Source organism: Melospiza melodia, chromosome 6, assembly GCF_035770615.1.
Source record: "Melospiza melodia melodia isolate bMelMel2 chromosome 6, bMelMel2.pri, whole genome shotgun sequence".
Taxonomy (NCBI): domain Eukaryota; kingdom Metazoa; phylum Chordata; class Aves; order Passeriformes; family Passerellidae; genus Melospiza; species Melospiza melodia.
Window position 1 is genome coordinate 29,686,147 of NC_086199.1, and position 18,884 is coordinate 29,705,030.

At 38.7% G+C, this 18,884-nt stretch overlaps 1 protein-coding gene across 4 annotated transcripts in view; it reads right to left on the minus strand.

Annotated features, from left to right (window-relative positions):
• Positions 1 to 8,414: 8,414 nt before the first annotated feature.
• Positions 8,415 to 18,884, minus strand: part of DPH6 (diphthamine biosynthesis 6) — a 184,615-nt gene continuing 174,145 nt past the window's right edge. For all 4 annotated transcript variants that reach the window (XM_063160467.1, XM_063160466.1, XM_063160469.1 and 1 more), the window contains exon 15: positions 8,415 to 8,738. In XM_063160467.1, the coding sequence (XP_063016537.1) occupies positions 8,623 to 8,738 (116 nt within the window). In that variant the 3' untranslated portion in view covers positions 8,415 to 8,622. The remainder of the gene's footprint in view (positions 8,739 to 18,884) is intronic.

Below are 18,884 nucleotides of genomic sequence, written 5' to 3' on the forward strand. Positions count from 1 at the left end.
ATAAAATAAAATAAAATAAAATAAAATAAAATTAAATTAAATAAAATTAAATAAAATAAAGAGGAATAGGAACCCTAAAGAGGGGGAAAGAAAGGAGAGAAGAGAAACACAGAGGTAACAGAGGAAGAAGACCAAAGGGCATACAATGTCTGATGATAGAAGAGAAAAAGCAGTTTTCTCAATCCTCCCGCCCTGTTTGCAGTTCTTAACTCTGCAGCTTCTGTGGAGAAGTAATATTCTAAAAATCTCAGTGGTATTAAACCCAAGGCTTTCTAGTTTTGAAGAGAAATCCATGACAATGAGGGAGTAGCTCTAGGAGACAAAGAATGCCCATGCTACACAACACAGCTCTCCAGTGCAGAATCTCAACAGTGACCCTGCAGCTTTACAGGAGACAAGCCTGGCCTCCTGTGCCAGTCTGCACCTGACCTGCAACAGCATTCCCACCCATCCTCGACTCTGCATGTGGACCAGAAAGCAAGTGAAAAAAATTCTCAGTGTTGTATTTTAAAAAAGTGTCTGCCACAACTCACTCATGACTCAAAGTTACCTCATGAACTGTGGGCATAAAGAGCATTGGGAATGTTCTCCTTTCCCACAGTATGTGCCACTCACAGGATGCCTCACTGTATTCCTGTCACTGCCTAAAAGAGAGTCTTCAGAACAATCCAATCCATACCCATTACTGCTGTCCTCGTTTTACAGGACAGAAGAGATCATAAATGTATAACTTGTTGCTGTTGCAAGGTTCAATGTCAACATCAGAATGTAAGAGCTCTTGAGGATTCTGCTCACACCTCTGAACTCTGTTTACACCAGAGAGAAAGTTTTTATCTTTTTTTTTTCTCTCTTGAAATAATGTGTCTCAAAGTATCTTTTAAATAGAATTAGGTATTCCAACTAAACATTTTAAAATATGTAAATTGCAACAAGTTCTGCAACAGAAAATTTTCTATGGTTCAATGCTTCAGGATAATTCCACGGAAAGAAAGGAATCTGAACAGAAAATCTGCCCTTTTCAATAGAAAAGAAATACTTCTTTTGGGGGGGGCGAAATACAACCATGACCAAAAGAAAAACAAAACCAAACCAACCAACAAAAAAACCCCAAAAAACACCCCACCAAAAAAACCCAACCCCCAAACCATTTAAAAACCATTTTACTTGCATTCAAATAGAAAATAAAATACTCTGACAGTTGTACCGTGGAATTGAAGTCCATTGGCCAGCTCTTTTTGTCTCCTGAAATCATGTAGCAAAAACTGTAGCCACTCTTGATATATGTACATATTAGTGTGGGCACTCAGTGTTTGAAATACAGTGTATGGAATTGCTCACAGCACATTGAGAATGCTCAGAAACGTGCAATTTTAGGGTTGCACTTTATGCTGTGAGACACATGGTGCTGTTAGCAATCCTTTTTCTCCCACTAAGCACACATTACCTGAGTTTTCTAGTTGAGAATACACCTAAATGACTTCTTCCTTTTTTTTTTTTTTAAGAGGGCCATAAATTGTCATCAAAGACAGGGGGTCTCAAATCAGCTGTTATTTAAACACTGCCTACTTGTTCTCAAAATCCTATGTCATTCTTATATCAATATCCTTTAAAGAAAAGCAGAAATTCGAGGAATACAAACCTACAAACCCAATTAAAAAAGCATTACATGCAGTTTGCATGTGAAGGTAGTGTGGGGTTCTTTAAACAAAAATTCTGTCTTTTGGGGGTTTTGTGTGACCTTTGTTAATTTTCTTAGTTTGTTTTCAAAGATGATTGATTTCCATCCATTTTTTCTGATAAGAAATAGCGGTAGCTGCCTCCACTTTGCTATATCCTCTCTTTTGCTTCCTTTACAGGGGGTTGATCCACCTGTTCATTAAAAAGGGGAAAACCCAACTTTGGGGGGTGACTGTCAAGTAGGAAAGTTGCATAGTGATGTGACTCTGCCTGTGTGTGAGAGAGAAATCAAATAAAATCCAGAGCTGAAAAACTAATTCATAGTATGTACCATAGAAGAAAAATCATGCTGAAGTCCTGAGCTAACTCACATAATGCCTTCAGGAATCAGAAAAATGACACTGTCAAAACACAACATTAGTTTTCAGACGCCTCCAGGCGAAATTTTATTTATTTAAAGTTAGCTCCTATTTTAATAACAAAAAAGTGGCAGCATATTCTACATCAAAGAAAAAACTTTTCCTAATGTTTCCATTCCTCTTGTGAAGTACTGGAGTTGAAGTATTGGAGCTGTCTTTCTCTAAATAATTACGTGAGTGGCAGGATCTCAACCTGAGAAAGCTTTTTGTCTGCACTGGGGACTGCAGCATTAAGAGAATCACATTTGGCTTGCCTAATCTGAGCTGCAACACAAGATACTCAGACTTTCAGTATTTAAATAGTTAGTTTTATACAAGATCCATAACAATGAAGATGAATCCTGAATCAACATCTGGGTACACTGTAGCACCTTGATCAAGGGTACAGATGAGACACACATTTATGAGCTACACTCTCCAGTCAAGACCTATTAACCACATTGCTGGTGGCAGTACCCAGGAGAAATATCCCTTAACATGGTGCACAGCTGGTGGCCTCTCTTGCGTATTACCCTCATTTCAGGCATCCTCCCCTTCAGACCCAGACAAAGCACGCTGTTAGAGGAGTCAAAGCATTTACCTTGTTGAAGGGATGAGAGATGCATTTTAAAGTTCACTTCTGGATCTCTTTCCTGGCAACTCTATTTATTCCTCTTTGTTCTTCATTCATTAATCTTTTATAGTAAGAACTAGTAGTAGTGAGAAGGCAGTCCAGGGTCCTTTCCTTCAAAGACATCCCATAAATAAAGAATAAACCCCTTAGGTCCCTAGACCTGTTGTTTGCCTTTTTAGCTTGACTTCCCCACCAGTTCCTAGTAATACCATTCCTTTGGCAATAACTTCTGTCTGTGTTTCCTTTCTATTATTTCATATCCTTTAACACCTCCTGCTGTGAACCTTAACAGATCTGGAGCTGTGGTAATTTGGTTCAGTTCCAAAAGGCTCTACATTTGCATGTATCTGGGTCTTGCTGCTGAACGGTTGGGTATGTGTGGGAGTAGGACTGAACTTTGTTCCAAGAGATAACTCTAACATCTGAGAAATGTATTTCTTCCTTCTGGGCCTCTGGTCTTTTATAAGCAACAAAATAAACTAATGTCAAGGCAGCCACCAACAAACCCATGGGTCTCAGTGAAGGGGAAGCAATGCTTGCATGAGTTTGCACTCCTAATGCAATAGCTTCAAGTTCTAGCTAAGACAAACTGTGTCTTTCTTGTGAAGTGAGGGTATGGCAATAATGTGATGTATGAAGGATGTTATGGTAAGACAGTACCAGTACCAGTACCAGTCAACAGCTACCAGTAGCAGGAGTTGCAGGAAGACAATAGAGACAGAGCTCAGAAGAGAGAATTTCTCCCTCTATCATGGCAAAATCTAAAGTAGAACGAATCTCATGAGTAACAGAAAGTAGTAACTCTGGCTGGCAGGTGATGTGCCTTTGAGGTTGAAAACTGCTTCTTCTGCCAAAGCAAATTCCCCTACTTGGGGACTGTGGAGAGTGGAGGAGCTCTTCTCCCAGCAGCATAACCTGAGACCTGCCTACTCATGCTGGGCAGGGGAGGCCCCATGTGCAGCTGTCCCAGTGATGGACCAAGAAAATTTTATGTGACGGACCTGTAAAGCACTTCAGGATCAGCGGGGATGAATCCTGCTGTAAAATGCATCATTAATGCTACTAGATGTATTATAGACTCTGTGATCTGAGACTGCTGCAGGCAGTGTGCTGGGAGAAAAGCTTTCCAGATTGTGCTCATGCAAATTTCTGTCTGTGATCACATTCGTTCTGGTTCCCACTACAACATTGCTTTCACACTCGTGTGCTGCTCACTCAGTCTAAACTTTTTGTTATTGCAGGTTGTATGACTACAACATAGCATCCCTTTGCTAACACCTTTACAAGGGTGAGAAAACATACAAATATGGAAATAAAGGCATAAGAAATCTAATGGATATGCTTAAACTTTCCCAGAAAAGGGGTGGAGTTGGTCCCAATCTTTGGCTCCTCACTTGAATATGTGCCCTAACAGGTTACTAGATAAGGGCAGCTGTCAGCTTGTTCATGGCTTGTCTTTTTGTTCAGAACCATTGTTTTTAGTTCAGCTTGTCTTTTTGTTCTGAATCATTGTTTTATTCCGAACTGGGGATCTTTATAATTCAGAGAGGAATTTCTGAAAGCTGGGAAAGGCAAATGTGAAATCTGATCTATTTTGAGTTTGTCCTCTTGTAATGTGGGCAGTCTCATCAACCCTGTTAAATCATGCAAACAGCATTTTGAAATAATTTAGGGATTGATACAGTGACAAAATAGCTATATAATAGGAGATGGAGGATGAGCAGAAATATCCAACAAATGTTTTTTAAACATTGCAAGTGAAATGGAGAGCCAAAGTAATGGCAAAGAGACCTATGGCCAGTGAAATAACCTGTGCCAAGAGCCTCAGAACAACCAGACAGAGAATGTAGGGAAAAAGCAGGCAGTGCTCTAAAAAATTATAAAAGCAGGAAATCACAGGCAAACCCTAGTCATGAATTAATCCAACAGAAGTCAAATCCAAAAAATTGTGAGCAGTGAATCATCAGTAAAAGGGCACTTGCATGTAACATATGAGTTCAATTCACAGGTACCCAGTCTGTTTTTTAAAATTAAAATTTAAAATAGGTCAAAAATATTCAGTGTTCAGATGATAGTTGAAAAAAGAAGCTTTCAAGATCTCAAGTCTGTATTTTGAATGTTTGTCTAATACATCAACACAGGCTGGCTTGCCAGAAATATTAAAATACAAGTAAAAAGATCATAAATTAGTAAATTGTCAAGTATTCTTAATATGTATTCTCTATGCCAGACATTTATAATAGTGAAAGCAGGTTACTTAAATAATAAGTGCCAGTTAGTACTCAGAGAGCTCAGAACAGTTTTACTTTAATAGAGAGAACAAACTATGTTTGCTTCAGGAAAGCCATCCTGAAAGAAATAACAAAGATTTAACTTGGACACATGAAAAGTTTCTGTATTTTAGGATTTCAGTGTTCATTTATAGAACTTTTACACCATGCAGTAGAAATCTTTTATTAAACCAATGCACTCATTTATTTGAAATAAAATTTTTGTTCAGTCACTGTCTTTTGATAGACTAGGCTCTGCACATAGACAGGAGATAATGGATTGAACAGGATGTCCTTGAAAAAGAAGAGCTCCTTCAGATTACCTCTCTAATACTCAGGAGACATCCTGCTTCCAGTTCTCATTGCACTTCTGAAGGCTAAGAGGAAAGATGCATCCATGCTATCTGGTGTAACAAATCAGCTCCTGAACTACCTAACTATAAAACTCACAGGGAAAAAAATTAAATAATCTCTTTTTAAAATATCTCAATGTCATTTTAAAATCTATTTAGGAAGATCAGCTCTGGTGCCTTTATAGCAGCTTACTCATGTGCATTGTAAAGGCTCACTAGTACTGTTGCCATCACTGGGTTTTGAAATGAGTACAGCACAAAGTTACTAAATCAGTTTTGGTCTTACAGAGCCATTTGGTCATACTTTCAAGCAATTAAAGAAATTGATATACAGAGACTTTTAAAAGGAGGCAGGAGACAAAATTTTATGGGCACAGAGAACTATAACAGGACATAGATTACTTTTTGAAAAAAAAAAAAAGGAAGTAGAGAAGATTTGCAAGACATATTCTAACAGTTGTTAAGCACAGAAACAAAAAATTAAAACTTTGGGTTACATTTTTAAAGACATTTTTCCACCCATTACATAAGGGCTGCTGGAATAAGCCAACATTTTGTGTCATAATAAGCATACAAAACATTTTCCTGCAGGCTTAATAAAAATCAGAGAAACATAAGAATTTGTATGCATACAAAGTCCTCAAAACTGGTGTCTTAGCACATATAGGAATTTATAGTCTCAAGATTAAAACTTGCTGGGGTAATCACTCCACTGACCTTTCTGTGGGAAAAAACCCACAATAAAAACCACAAAAAACCAGCCCTGTACCTATAAATTTTGAGTATTGATGTCTTTCCCTCTTTTCACTAAACCACGTGTATGTCTGTGTGTGTGGATGTCTGTACCCCTGTCCCCACCTCACATCTTCAGCGTTGTGACAAAGAAAGTCAAAAAAAGCTCTGCTGAACATCTTATTCATAGTAGGACCCAGTAGTTCTGATGAAAGTACAGCAGCTTAAGGCAGATAAATTGTGCTTTTTCTCTCTATTATAAAAGTCTTAGGCCTCTCTATGGCACACTTTTCTCACCTACTTTGCATATAAATGTTGCACAAATGGCCTTGATCATACTTAAAATAGTGTACACCGAGCTTATAGTTTCAGTCATTCACACCACTCAGAAACTGCTTGAAGTCTCTCTAGGAGAAAAAGCCAGCAAACTGTTCTTTTTTATGTATTCACAATTTAAACCTGTTGAAGTTCTATTTCTCCCTCTCTCAAAAAAGGAAAAGGTTTTGCTTTCAGATGAGAGAAAAACAAAAGATCACACTGTTTTTCAGACCAATCCATTCTGTTACCATTTCTCAATGCAGCTCTAATGAGAAAATAAGCAGGCTAGCTGGAGTCATGAATCTTGTAGGAAGACTTACAGGAAAAGCTGTTTTCTTTAGAAGCAAATATCCTGCTGCCTTAAAATATCCAGTACAGTACAAAAGCTAAGATCAACATGTTTCAGTATCTTTTTAAACTCATGGTGAAAAAAAATGACTGCTCCAGGAGACTCAGTGAAACTTATGCCATCTCTTTGGTTTCCATATGCATCAATGGAAAAATAAGCTTCATCCTTATCTCTCTGAAAGTCCATCTTCTCTTCTTCTCTTACAGTCCATCGTGTCTCTGGCCCATGGACACTCCGCACTGAGAGAAATAAAATACTGGTAGTTGCAGGGAGAAGTGAGAAAGTGATTTAGCCTTTTAAAAAAGTAGAATTCAAATAAACCAGGCACATCCAGGTATTAGCAAGTCCTTTTCTGATCGTGGGAAAGGATGAAATGTGTTTAAGTCTAACCTAAAAATGATCCTGAATACTAATCAACTAATGTATTGTTAATACACTCATCCCTTTTTCCTTACGAAATTTAATACAACCATCTTTTTGTACACTGTTATATAAAAAACTCTTTGCATTGCCCATTTCAAAAACATTTAAACATCTGTGAAAAAAGGAATTCTTACTAAAGAAGATGGCAGCTTTGCTATATTAGTAAGCAATTGTAAAGAACAATAACATTTAACAGTTTCTAATTTCAAGCACTGATCAGCATAGTATGCTGGGCATGTAGAAGTTCTAAGAGAGGAAGATCCTCTTATCTTTAGTCTCTTGTTTTATATCAGGTGCTGCCAAGTGCATTTCTGAGAGTGCGTAAGAAAATGAAATTGGAGTAATAAGTCCACCTTGTTGTCACCTCAATGTGAATGTCCTGCCATACAGTTAACTTTTGTGGGGGTATCTCAGATATATGCTGAGGACAGAGAAGGATAACTTGGAGTGCTGGTCTCCTACCTCCAGTGCTCACACTGTGGAAGAGAAGCAGTGAGAATATACAGATGCAGAATATAGGCAAGGCAAAGGTTTGACACTTGTTCTTGAAGATTTAATTCTATAACCTTTGTTTGAAAGTAAGATTTTTCTTGCATTACTGCTTCAAGCAAAGTCCAAAAGGCTTTCTTTTCTGTACTGACCTTATCTAATGAGTAAAGTATCAGTGGTAATGCAATTGACAGGTGCTTCACCTGTGTGTCTGAGCCTGTTTTAGTGAAAGCAGTGCTAAAACTCCTGTTGATTTTCTGGTGAAAACTGAAGCCTGGGGTCTATGACAGCTGTCAATACTGGTAGCTGGTAGTCACCTGAATGTTGGTAGCTCTTTAATAACACCTGTCTACCAGATATAAAACACAAAAATACTCCTGGATTAGAAAGCAAGGTGGTAAATCCTGCTGTCTGGCCATCATTTCCATTATTTGTTTCAGTAAAATGTGCATCCTAAATACCACTCTGAATAATTCTTCCTCAGTGCTGGAAATGGTTAAAATCTGGCCACAAATAAGGTTTTCATGAGTTGGCCCGAAGTGAGTAAATTCAACATAGAATTGAAAGGAATACAGTCCTTAAAACAGTATTGGAGGTAATATTCTAGTTTCACCTCCATCCAAATGATATAAAGTTATAATTGGTGTATAATTGGTGTAACCAGACCTAAATATATCAAACAGAGAACCAATGTGATCACACCAACTGCATCTCCCAGAGGCCACCTACTTTAACCTGCATACATCTAAAAACAAGTCAGACAAAAGTACATTATTTTTAAAAGAAAGCTTTATTCTTCATACAAACCCGACTCTGTCACATATCATGAGGCATCATTAACAAGGTAATATGGCTTTGCTTAAATCAAACAATATTGCTTCATGAACATATCCAACGGAGTTAGTATCAGCTCTTTTCTTTGTTCTCTCCTAGATGGAATGTATGCATGTTTTGATATCAACTCATCTCCTTTAAACTGCTAGCTTAGCCAGCATGTTATATGAATAACATCTTTGTCAGGTAAATCCACCACAGGTACTAAAATCAGAGCCGGCGTCTTCTCTTCCAAATATTTTTCAAGGTATTCTTGCAGTCCTAAAATAGAAACAAAACAACTAATGAGTCCCCCTTGTCTTGTGTCCTATCTCTTAAGAATGATTTCTAAATACTTTTCTGAAAATTATTGTGGAGTAGCAATTAACAAAAGAAAGTGAAACACAACTCTTAAATTTTCACTTTATATAGAAGGAAAATCTCCCACCTCCTTTTTGAGTAATTTGAGATTAACTTGAGCTGTTGCCTAAGGCCAGAATTCAGCAAAACAGTTAAATGCATATTTCTCAGCCCTTAGTGAGTGAGTGGTCTGTTGATTACAGATACAGAGAGCTGAACTAGAGCAGTAGTAAAAATACCAAAAGGCCAGCTGAAATTCAGTTGTCATTTTTGATATTTGGCTGACCAGCACATAGCTATCTGTAAATGAAACTCTTCTCTCAAGTCCCATTGTGGGGCATCAATAAAACAAGAAGAAGTTAAAGTGGGCCATTTTTAATAACATTATGAACTTCATTTCAATTTGTAATCAATGGATGCATGCCATCTTGAAGACATGATGGAGTAAGTCCAGGAATGGCAACATATATGACTGAATATCTGGAATTACAGTAAGATTCAAACTGCTAAAAATACAGAATCTGGCTACGAGAAGCTCTAAAGGGACTGGTATGTGTGGTAGAAGTTTGCAAATGTAAAAGTCCATTATGGGAACAGAATTAATAATTGAGATGATCTAATTAGAATACAGAAGAAAAGTAAAGAATGGAAAATTTAAACTTGCCATCAAGATATTCTTGGTTGTGCTCAGCCTCAGTGAACATGCTAGAAATGAAGCCACAGAGAACCCTAAAGAAAACTACTGAAAATCCACTGAATGACCCACAAAAGACACTTTCCTAATGATAAGGTATAGCCTGCAAAGGTTCTTGTTTCAATAACGTATTTCTGTCAGCAGCTTCTGGGATTATGGCAATTCTTTATAACACTAAGCAATCTTGGCTAGAAAGGGTGTAAAGAGGGCAGAACTTGCAGACTGTCAGAGCTTTTTTTTTTTTTTTTGGCGTCACTGCCTGTGAAACTGCGAATAGGCAGTTCAGTCAAAGTGTTACCTCATCCAGGATAAAACAGGAATTTTGCAATTGTATTCACTGAAGCCAAAACTCTCTTTTTATCTGGCAGCAGTAGCACAAATTAATGTAATAATGGCAATGCTGCCTACAAAATATTACAAAGATAGTACCAGTTTTCTGAAATTCTGCTGGCTTCCCTTTGTATTAGCATCATTGACATTGGAGGTCATTGGAGGTGAAGACTGACAATGGAGAGCCAAAGATCAACAGTCACCTCAAAGGTCAAATAACTTCTTCCATTTTGTGTGCAAAAAGGAACTCATTCTCTGTATTACAGATATTCAGCAGTGACCAGGTAATTAACTATCAACTAGCATTTTTCTTGAAAAATTTGACTTCAGAAAACTTTGTGGCTATGCTGACTCTGAAGGCTTAAAGTGGAAGGGGTAAAGACAAGCCACCTCAAAATCACTGATTACACCCTATTAAAATTACATTTATTTTTTTCATCAATGACAATTGTGAAAATACAATTTTAGACTTTAGCATTTTATGCACAGGCTTAAAGGCTCCAAATCAGTGCTAAAAACTACCAAAACAAGTCCTGGTATACATTTTAAAGGGAGAATTTTAAAGTGGGACTATCTGGAAATAGAACTCCATTCTTTAGTGCATTTGAGGTGGCCAAAATAGCCATAAATATTTACATTTGAATGCGCCCTAGCGGCCTTGCTTGCCAACCAGGAAGAGCCACCTTTCCTAAAGACCAGTGCCTTTTCTATTGCCAGTGCCTATGTGTATAAATGAAATGTGGATAAAAATCTGGGACATATGCCTCTAATATTGTACTGCATTTACAAATCAATTAGTTTTATATGAAAGCAGTGCAACTTAGATGTGCATATTTATACACTTAAAAATTGTGGATAAAAGTCTGCTCATGCAAACTTCCTCTAAAAGTCAGAGATTGGGTCTTCTAAAACAGTAAAGTTGTTCTCTGAGGTCTTACAGAAGACAACACACAATTAGTAGATCTATGGCAACCTATGAAATTATAGCAAACCAAAAAAAAAAAGACAGCTATATATTTTACCTGTTATAATATGACTCTAAGTCTTCCAATACTAATTGTATACTCTTAATGATGGAAAGCTAATGAAGACACTATTTATATCTTTTTACTCATTCAAAATATCATTTTAGATAAATAAAAGCCTTGGTCATGAATTGGTTTTCTAAATATGTAACTCTTTGTTTGAATACAAAAATTTTCAAAACTGTCCTTCCTTTTGTATCATGTATGGGGCATGCTTGCTCAGTTGTATGCCATGCCAAGTTGATTTTAAAAACAAAAAAAAGTAAAGGACAAAGGGTTACAGTGACTGTGTTTGCTGAGGTTTAATAGTGGCTATAGATGAATGATGACAGTTATTTAAACTGCCCTGATACAGGATGTTTAAGTACAAGCAAAACCAGCTGATTATCAAGCAGCAAACAAGTGGTGTGTATTTTGGATGTTTTCATTTCCTGTGAGAGTCCACACAAATTATGCTAGCCACGTTGCAGCCCACTTGCAGTTTTATGGAGGCCACCCAGGGACTCCTGGGGTAACAGAAGTCAACAGGGAAACACAAAGGAAATAACTCAAAGAAATGAAGGGGTGTGCCTCTAGGAAGCTCACACAGCCCAGCTGAGGTGCCTTTTTACCCCAACGCACGCAGCATGCAAACAGGAGGAGTTGGAGGACACCATGCTGCCTGACATCTCTGTCCTTGCTGCCATTACAGCACAGCTCAAGGCGGGCCCATGGCAATCTCCTGAGGTTTAACAAGAGCAGGTGCTGGTGCTGCTCCTGGGTTGGGGCACGCCCCAGTCTCAGCACAGGCTGGGGATGAGCAGCCCCAGGGCAGCCCTGCCCAGAGGGACTTGGGGGTGCTGCTGGCTGAGAGGCTGCACATGAGGCACCATGGGCACTGCCAGCCCAGAGAGCCAAACGTGTCCTGGGCTGCAGCCAGAGCAGCGTGGGCAGCAGGGCCAGGGAGGGGATTCTGCCCCTCTGCTCTGCTCTGCTGAGAGCCACTGCAGGGCTGCACCAGCTCTGGGCGCCAGCACAGCAGGGACAGGGAGCTGCTGCAGTGACTCCAGAGGAGGGCCTTGAAGATGATCAGAGGGATGGAGCACCTCTCCTACAGGGAAAGGCAGAGAGAATTGGGATTGCTCAGCCTGGAGAACAGAAGGTTTTGGTGTGGCCTTATTGTTGTGGCCTTCCAGTACCTAAAGGGACCCTACCAGAAAGACGGAGAGGGACTGTTGTGATAGGACAAGGGGAAAATGGCTTCAAACTGAAAACGAGTAGGTTTAGATTCGATATAAGGAGAAAATTCTTTACTGTGTGGTGAGGTACTGGAACTGACTGCCCAGAGAAACTGTGGATGCCCCAGCCCTGGAAGCGTTCCTGGCCAGGTTGGATGGAGCTCAGGGCAATCTGGTCTAGTGAAATATGTCCCTACCCAAGGTAGGGAGATTGGAACTGGATGATCTTTAAGGTTCCTTCCAGCAAAAACCATCCTATGATTTTATGATTGTACATGAAATTTGCTCAAAGCAGGTGAACTTCATCCTGCAAGATGGATCCCCCTTCTCCCAAATAATGCACAGAAATTTAGGGAGCAGGTTCCATATGAAGTGTCATCCTGCACCGCCATGAATTGTTTTTCTTTTCTTTTTAACCTGGGTGCAGCTGAGGAATATGGACATAACTAAAATTTAAAAATGTACAAAACTTATTCAGTGTCTTCTGGCATTACCATCTATTTCTTCCATTGCTTTGTGAAGACAGGATACTGAAATCAATGATTTGATGTTCTCTCATGCTGATTTAGCAGCCCTTCTATATAGCATGGCATGAACTAAGAGTGTAATCTATTGTTTTTAAAGGTGATTTTCATACTAGGTAAAAAAAACAGTGCTCTGAGAGCTTCTAAAAGGTCATTCCAAAAGACTAGGAGGTGATTTCTATGTCTTTGCTGTCACTGGCCTCAGCTGGATTTAGCCAGTATCAGATGAGGCCACAGAATTCACTTATATTTTTCAAAATCAAGTCCCTGTTATTGTTGCCATACTCTTGCTTCACTGTATATCTGCAGGGGAGTAGTAATCTAATAGCTCATATGAAAAAGGAAAATGGTGGCAAACAGGAAAATTGTAGGAAGATCACATTTAGCCCAGTACATAAAAATCCCTTTCATATTACTACTATCTTTCCTTCACTTTTTAACCAAAATATATTGTTACATTTCTTAGAGCAGGTTTTAAATCCCTGAGCTAATAAGGCTCCATTGCTTCTGTTGCAGAGATCTGACATGCAGCATGTACTTTGAAAAGACGCATCAGAGGGGATCAGGTTCCTAACAGTTGACTAAGAGTTCCAGTCCCAAAAGATCTGCCCCTGGTGTGCAGAACACTTAACCCTTCGACCAGTACCAACATGACTATTCACAAATTATTGATGTCCCTAAATCCCTGGCAGATTGCAGACAGTTCTTGTCTCCCTTGAAGCCAAAGCATATGGTCACTAATGAGATGGATTAAAAATACATATACACATTCAGGGCTTTGCCACATGAATGTAAAGCCACAGAAATGTTAGAAGGTGATTGAACTGGACTGAACACTGTTAAATACATGATTAGCTTGTTATGGATCATTTCCATTGATCTATATTCAGTTTCACAGCATAGTTTAATTGAAGCTGTCTGGAACAAGCCTCTGCCTTAAATGATCAGGCAGTGCAATGAAAAGGTGAAACATGAGGAACTGGAGATGCCCCTCCCTTTCTTAATCATCCAGCTGTCTCTGTGGTGTCCAACCACAGCAAGAACAGAAGCTGTGCTTTAAAATATTGTCTGTTTTTTCAGTCACACGTTTTTCTTAATATAAAATGATGTAGTGAGATTTAAGATTTGAGGAAAAACCCCTGCATAATTTTCTTGCAATGCAATTAATGCCTTTCTATCCAAAATAAAATCAAACCCAGTAAACAAGAATAAAATATTGGAATATAAAAGGGAGTCACCTGGAAAAATATGATTTTGCTGCAGCTGTAAAGATTTTAAATCACAATATAGGTATCTCTCACAGTCCAATAGTTGAATTTTCATGTGGTGCCTTATGCTTTTTGTTGCTATTCTTGATGACATTATTTCATGTTGGTCATTGTACTTTTAAGGGACTGGTTTTTCAAAACTGATGTAAGCTCCTTCATGGAATACTGATGATGCACTTCAGTCACTCTGGGCTAGGATATTTATGTGAATACAAGTTAAGCAGTTGTTTTGAATTGCAGGGATGTCTGTTATAGCCATGATATATGAGACAAATGACCAGGAGGAGTTTGGATAAGGCTGTGAAACCACTTCAAACCTGCGATTCCCTATGGCAGTCCTTGGAACTGTGACTATAAAACAAATTACAGAGGGAATGGTAGTTGTGTTTGGAACTCAAGTCATACGCCTAGTCAGTTGCCAAAGCAGCATATCTATATTTGCAAACAATTCTTTCATAAAAGAAGAAGAATTCCTCTCATGGACCCATCTATACCGACAGACTTCTTTCTTCTCCCACTAAACTACTTTTAGTTGTATTAATGAAAATACCTTTTTCAAGTAACCACCTAACATGAAAATACAGCCTATACTGAAAGCACCAAGGCCAATGTTAGCCATCTTCTTTCAGCTTGTTCCTAATACTGGAGTACCATTTCAGATCATTGCAATCTCTTTTGTGAAGGATATGGTTATTAGGGTCCAGACTGATAGGACTGTCATGTTGGACATGGAAAGTGGGCAACACTTTACCCAGCAGAGCATTCACCAAGAGAAATCATAGGATCATTAAACAGTTTGAGTTAGAAGAGACCTTTAAAGCTCATCTAGTTCACTCCCCTGCAATAAGCAGAGCCATCTTCAACCAGACCAGGTGGTTCAGAGCCTCATTCAACCTAACCTGAAAAGTTTCCAGGGATGAGACATCAATCACCTCTCTAGGAAATCTGTTCCAGTGCCTCACTGCCCTCATTGTAAAATACTTCTTCCTCGTATCTAGTCTGAATCTACCCTCTTTTAGTTTAAAACCATTACCCCTTGGATGAGGGGTACACTGTCAATATAAGCCCTATTAAAAAAGTCTCTCCCATCTTTCTAATAAGCTTCCTGTACATATTGAAAGGCTAATAAACAATCTCCCAAGAGCCTTCTACTAGCTCTTGAAGCTAATAACCCCAACTATCTCAGTCTTTCCTCATTGGAGAGAGATGTTTCATACTCTGACCATTTTTGTGGCCCTCCTATGGACCTGCTTGACAGCTCCATATGTTTTTTGTGCCAAGAGAAAAATCTGCTATAAAGAGAATACTAGTGCTCTGTTACATTTCACTGCTAGTACTGTTTCTGCAGTGGACTTCTTGTCCCTTTGGAATCTATCCCAAACCTAAAAGTTCTAGCAATGTTTTTAAGCAGGCTACAGTGAAAAGATAATGAAAGTTGCTCTAGGCTTGATGGGTACCCACAGGAGTTGTAGCAACTCTCCCTACAGCTGAGCAGATGAAAAGAAATGAGGAAAATAAGCTTTGTTTCCCTGCATGCCATACTGATAACTCCTGCTCTCAGATTCAGTGAGGAGAAGTTCCAAGCGCAAAAGGCAGCAGTTGTGGACCCTACTGTTCATGTGAGATACAAGAAAAAGGAGTGATTGGCTTATCTCAGACCACACTAGTAAATCAGTCAGGATGCCTGAACTCTGCACCACCACCAGCAGCAAGAGGAGAGGAACAGCTGGTATAAAATTATCAACTCTGAAGGAACCCAGATTCTGCCTCTTCCTTGCCCAACCACACAATCCTCTTTGCTGTTCCTCTGTTTCAACAGGAAGGTGTGGGAAAGAAAAAGGGCTCACTCATAATCAGGGAGGGCATTAACATTTACAGGACCCTCACTTTTCTAGAGCTGAGTCACTTGGCTGAGTAACTGTACAAGTCTTTTTAGACTGTAGCTCATGCATTTTTTTAGCATCTGAAAGAAAATTAGTAGACAAAACAGTTATTTTTAGTATTGGTTTGATTGTGGGCCTGTCAGCCTTGGTGATGCATCTCTTTTATCAAGCTGCCACAGTATCTTGTTTTGTTTTCAGAGCAAAGTTTGATTAAAGACCAATTTCAGAAAAGTTACTGTGGGCGTTAATTAGTGCTTCCTGGCCTCTGCGGGGTTTATCTTATGATCTGTTTCACTTACTAAACCCTGTAATTCAATTTACATGAAGATGGGAATGAACCAACCTTTTTCTATTCTTCTGAAGGCTTCTGTTTAACTCAGTCCTGAAAGAAACTCTCTCCTATCATTCCCTAATAAGGAATTCTGCTTTCTAGCCCTTTAAAATCAAAATTAATGCAATACTTCATATTTATAATGACTTTTCAACTAATGAACTTAGAAAGAGCTTCAGAAAGGGGGTAGGTAAACTTTAGGAAGTCTTTACTTCTAAATAGTGTTTTCAGTGATGCCCAAGTATACTTAGAAAAAACTGATAATAATACTCTTTTTCTCTTCCTCTGCATCTTTCTGGGAGTGGAGCATTGTCATTCTGTACAACAAAGTCGCTGGTGTTGCCCTCCTCCTCTCTCATTAGCAGACAAGAAAAGCCTTTTGTCTTTCTGAAAGCAAAAGGCCAGCTACTAGGTCAAAAATATTAAAAAAGTGGTTGATCAAGAAAGACTTAATAGTACTTCATAGGGAGGTAAAAAGTAGCAGGTGGAAGTGAAATTTATAATATGATATAGGTAAAATTAGGAACTGCTGAATAAAATGAATGAAGAGAAAATGCCACTGGGGTACTGTACAAATACAAGCAGACAAAAAAAACCCCAAACAAAACCAAAACCAAAACCAACCAACCCAATGTACTCAAGTACATTGAGTATTTGAAAACAGTACTAAAGAGACCAAACCTGTGAAAGAGGAGATGACCTAAAATGGCCTTTTTTTATATAGTAGACAGGCTGCACAGGAAAACTGAGTCTGGGTGAAGCAACATATTCAATCAGAGTTCATGGACACTTCCATCTTAAAACATCCTCTTCCTATACATTCTCTTGTGAACTTCCTCCCAGATTTTGAAACCTTAAGTTCATCCTAAGTGTAGTATGGACTTTAGACCTAAAGTTGTACAGTGTGACTGATACAGTAGAAACGTTGAGAAGAACAGGAAATAAGGCAATGATAGTAATAAAATAGATTAATATTTACAACAATTATAATTTCAGGCTAAAATGCCATCCCTGAAACAGCTATAAGCCACCCAACTTTCATAGTTACCTTCCAACATGCACACAGTACCAGTCCAATTAGGTATGTTATCACGCACATCAACAGCAAGCTGCAAAAATAAACGTGACTCTTTTAAAGATAAACTAATGTTGCTGAGCTCCTCTTTGTATTAGTTAGGGCTGTTTTCCAATAGAAAGAATTAAGATTTGGCTTCCATAACAATTCTTTCAAGCTGCTGGCTACAGCTTAGAAAATAGCAGAACATGAAAACTCATCACTGTGTGTTTTCCAATGTTCTGTTTTTAGTCATGTCCTATATACACACACTGAGAATCAGCCTATACAAGGTTATAAATGTGCACTTTTGTTTAAAATGTCATTAGCCTTCTTTATTTCTGCACTAAATAAAGAAACACTTAAGCATGCCCTTCCAATACTCACAGCGAGGTCTAAATATAATTTCAAAGAAAACAGAGGTCTGAACTTTCCAACTACAATCACTCAGAGAAGAACTTGTGCTTTTTCTAAATCCATGACAGAGTGCAAAGATCATGAGCCTGTTTTCCCTGTGTGCTATCCTTCAACCCTGTAATCATCCAGTCTCTTTATGGGGTTATTGAATTTGTATGCCAGATGTGTCCAGAATCTCTGGGGAGGATGGGCTGTAATGACACCAAGCAGAGATGAGTTATGAATGGAGACAGATTATTACAAACACAGAAAGCAGTAAGGACCCATTTTTCAGGAGCCATTTAAGAATGTGCTTCACAGTATGTGTATGGACTTGTTCACCCATACAGTCCCCCCTGAATGTGCCTATGTGGGCAGACAGAACCACAGGATTCACTAGAGGCTCACACACATGTTTTTGTTGTACTCTAAATCAGATAAACATGTACTTCATTTTTTTTCCCCCAGATTAGTTGAAAACTTGGTGTGAAAATGATCAACTGCAACAGCACCTGTGCAGTAACTATGGAACTTGGATTTTCATCCTTAGGTCAAATTACAGCTACTGACTCTTGGCCCACAGTCCAGGAGCCTGAGATGGGCAGATTTGCAAGCTGTAGGACAGTTGGTTGCTGCGCCCTTCAGGTAGGGCTGGGGACACTGGTGGGGCAGCGTGTGTGGGAAGCCCGGCTGTGCCTGCTGGTAATGCAAGAACTTTTATCTCCAGGGCCTGTCAATCTGGCACCTTTCACAAGTGTTAAATTCACTTAAGTATATTTTTTAAGAAGCTGTCATGAGACATACTGAAGCAAATATGTCCTTCAGTGGTTACACATGGACTAAGTTGTAACAATGTTTGTTAAGTGCTTTGACATCCCCAAGTGATATGTTTGGTACAGCTTCCACATTTGTTCGTTTATTGAAGTTTGCTAAATAGTCTTCAAAGCTAGCGGGTTAAAGAAATACCTGACTGGACACAGTGCATCCAAAAGGCTGGACCACAAAGAGGTGTTTATATAATTAGAGGACACCACATACATCTGCTGGTAGGAGAATTTAGTCTATAAATAATAGAAAAGCTTTCTAAAAGATGTTCTGGTAAGCATCTTTTGATTTGCTACAGAGAAGATTATGTGATACTTGCTTTATGTCAAGTTAAGCTGTGATAATTTAAAATAATACTGATGGAATAACTGTTTTCAGTTTCTAGGCTAGATTTTCAATAACTATAAATGGTAGCTATGCTAATTTACACCTGCTGAGGAGATTGCATGGTAGATTATATATTTATATATAGTACCATGTGCAAACTAATGCAGTTATTTCTAAGTATGAAAATTTAAATC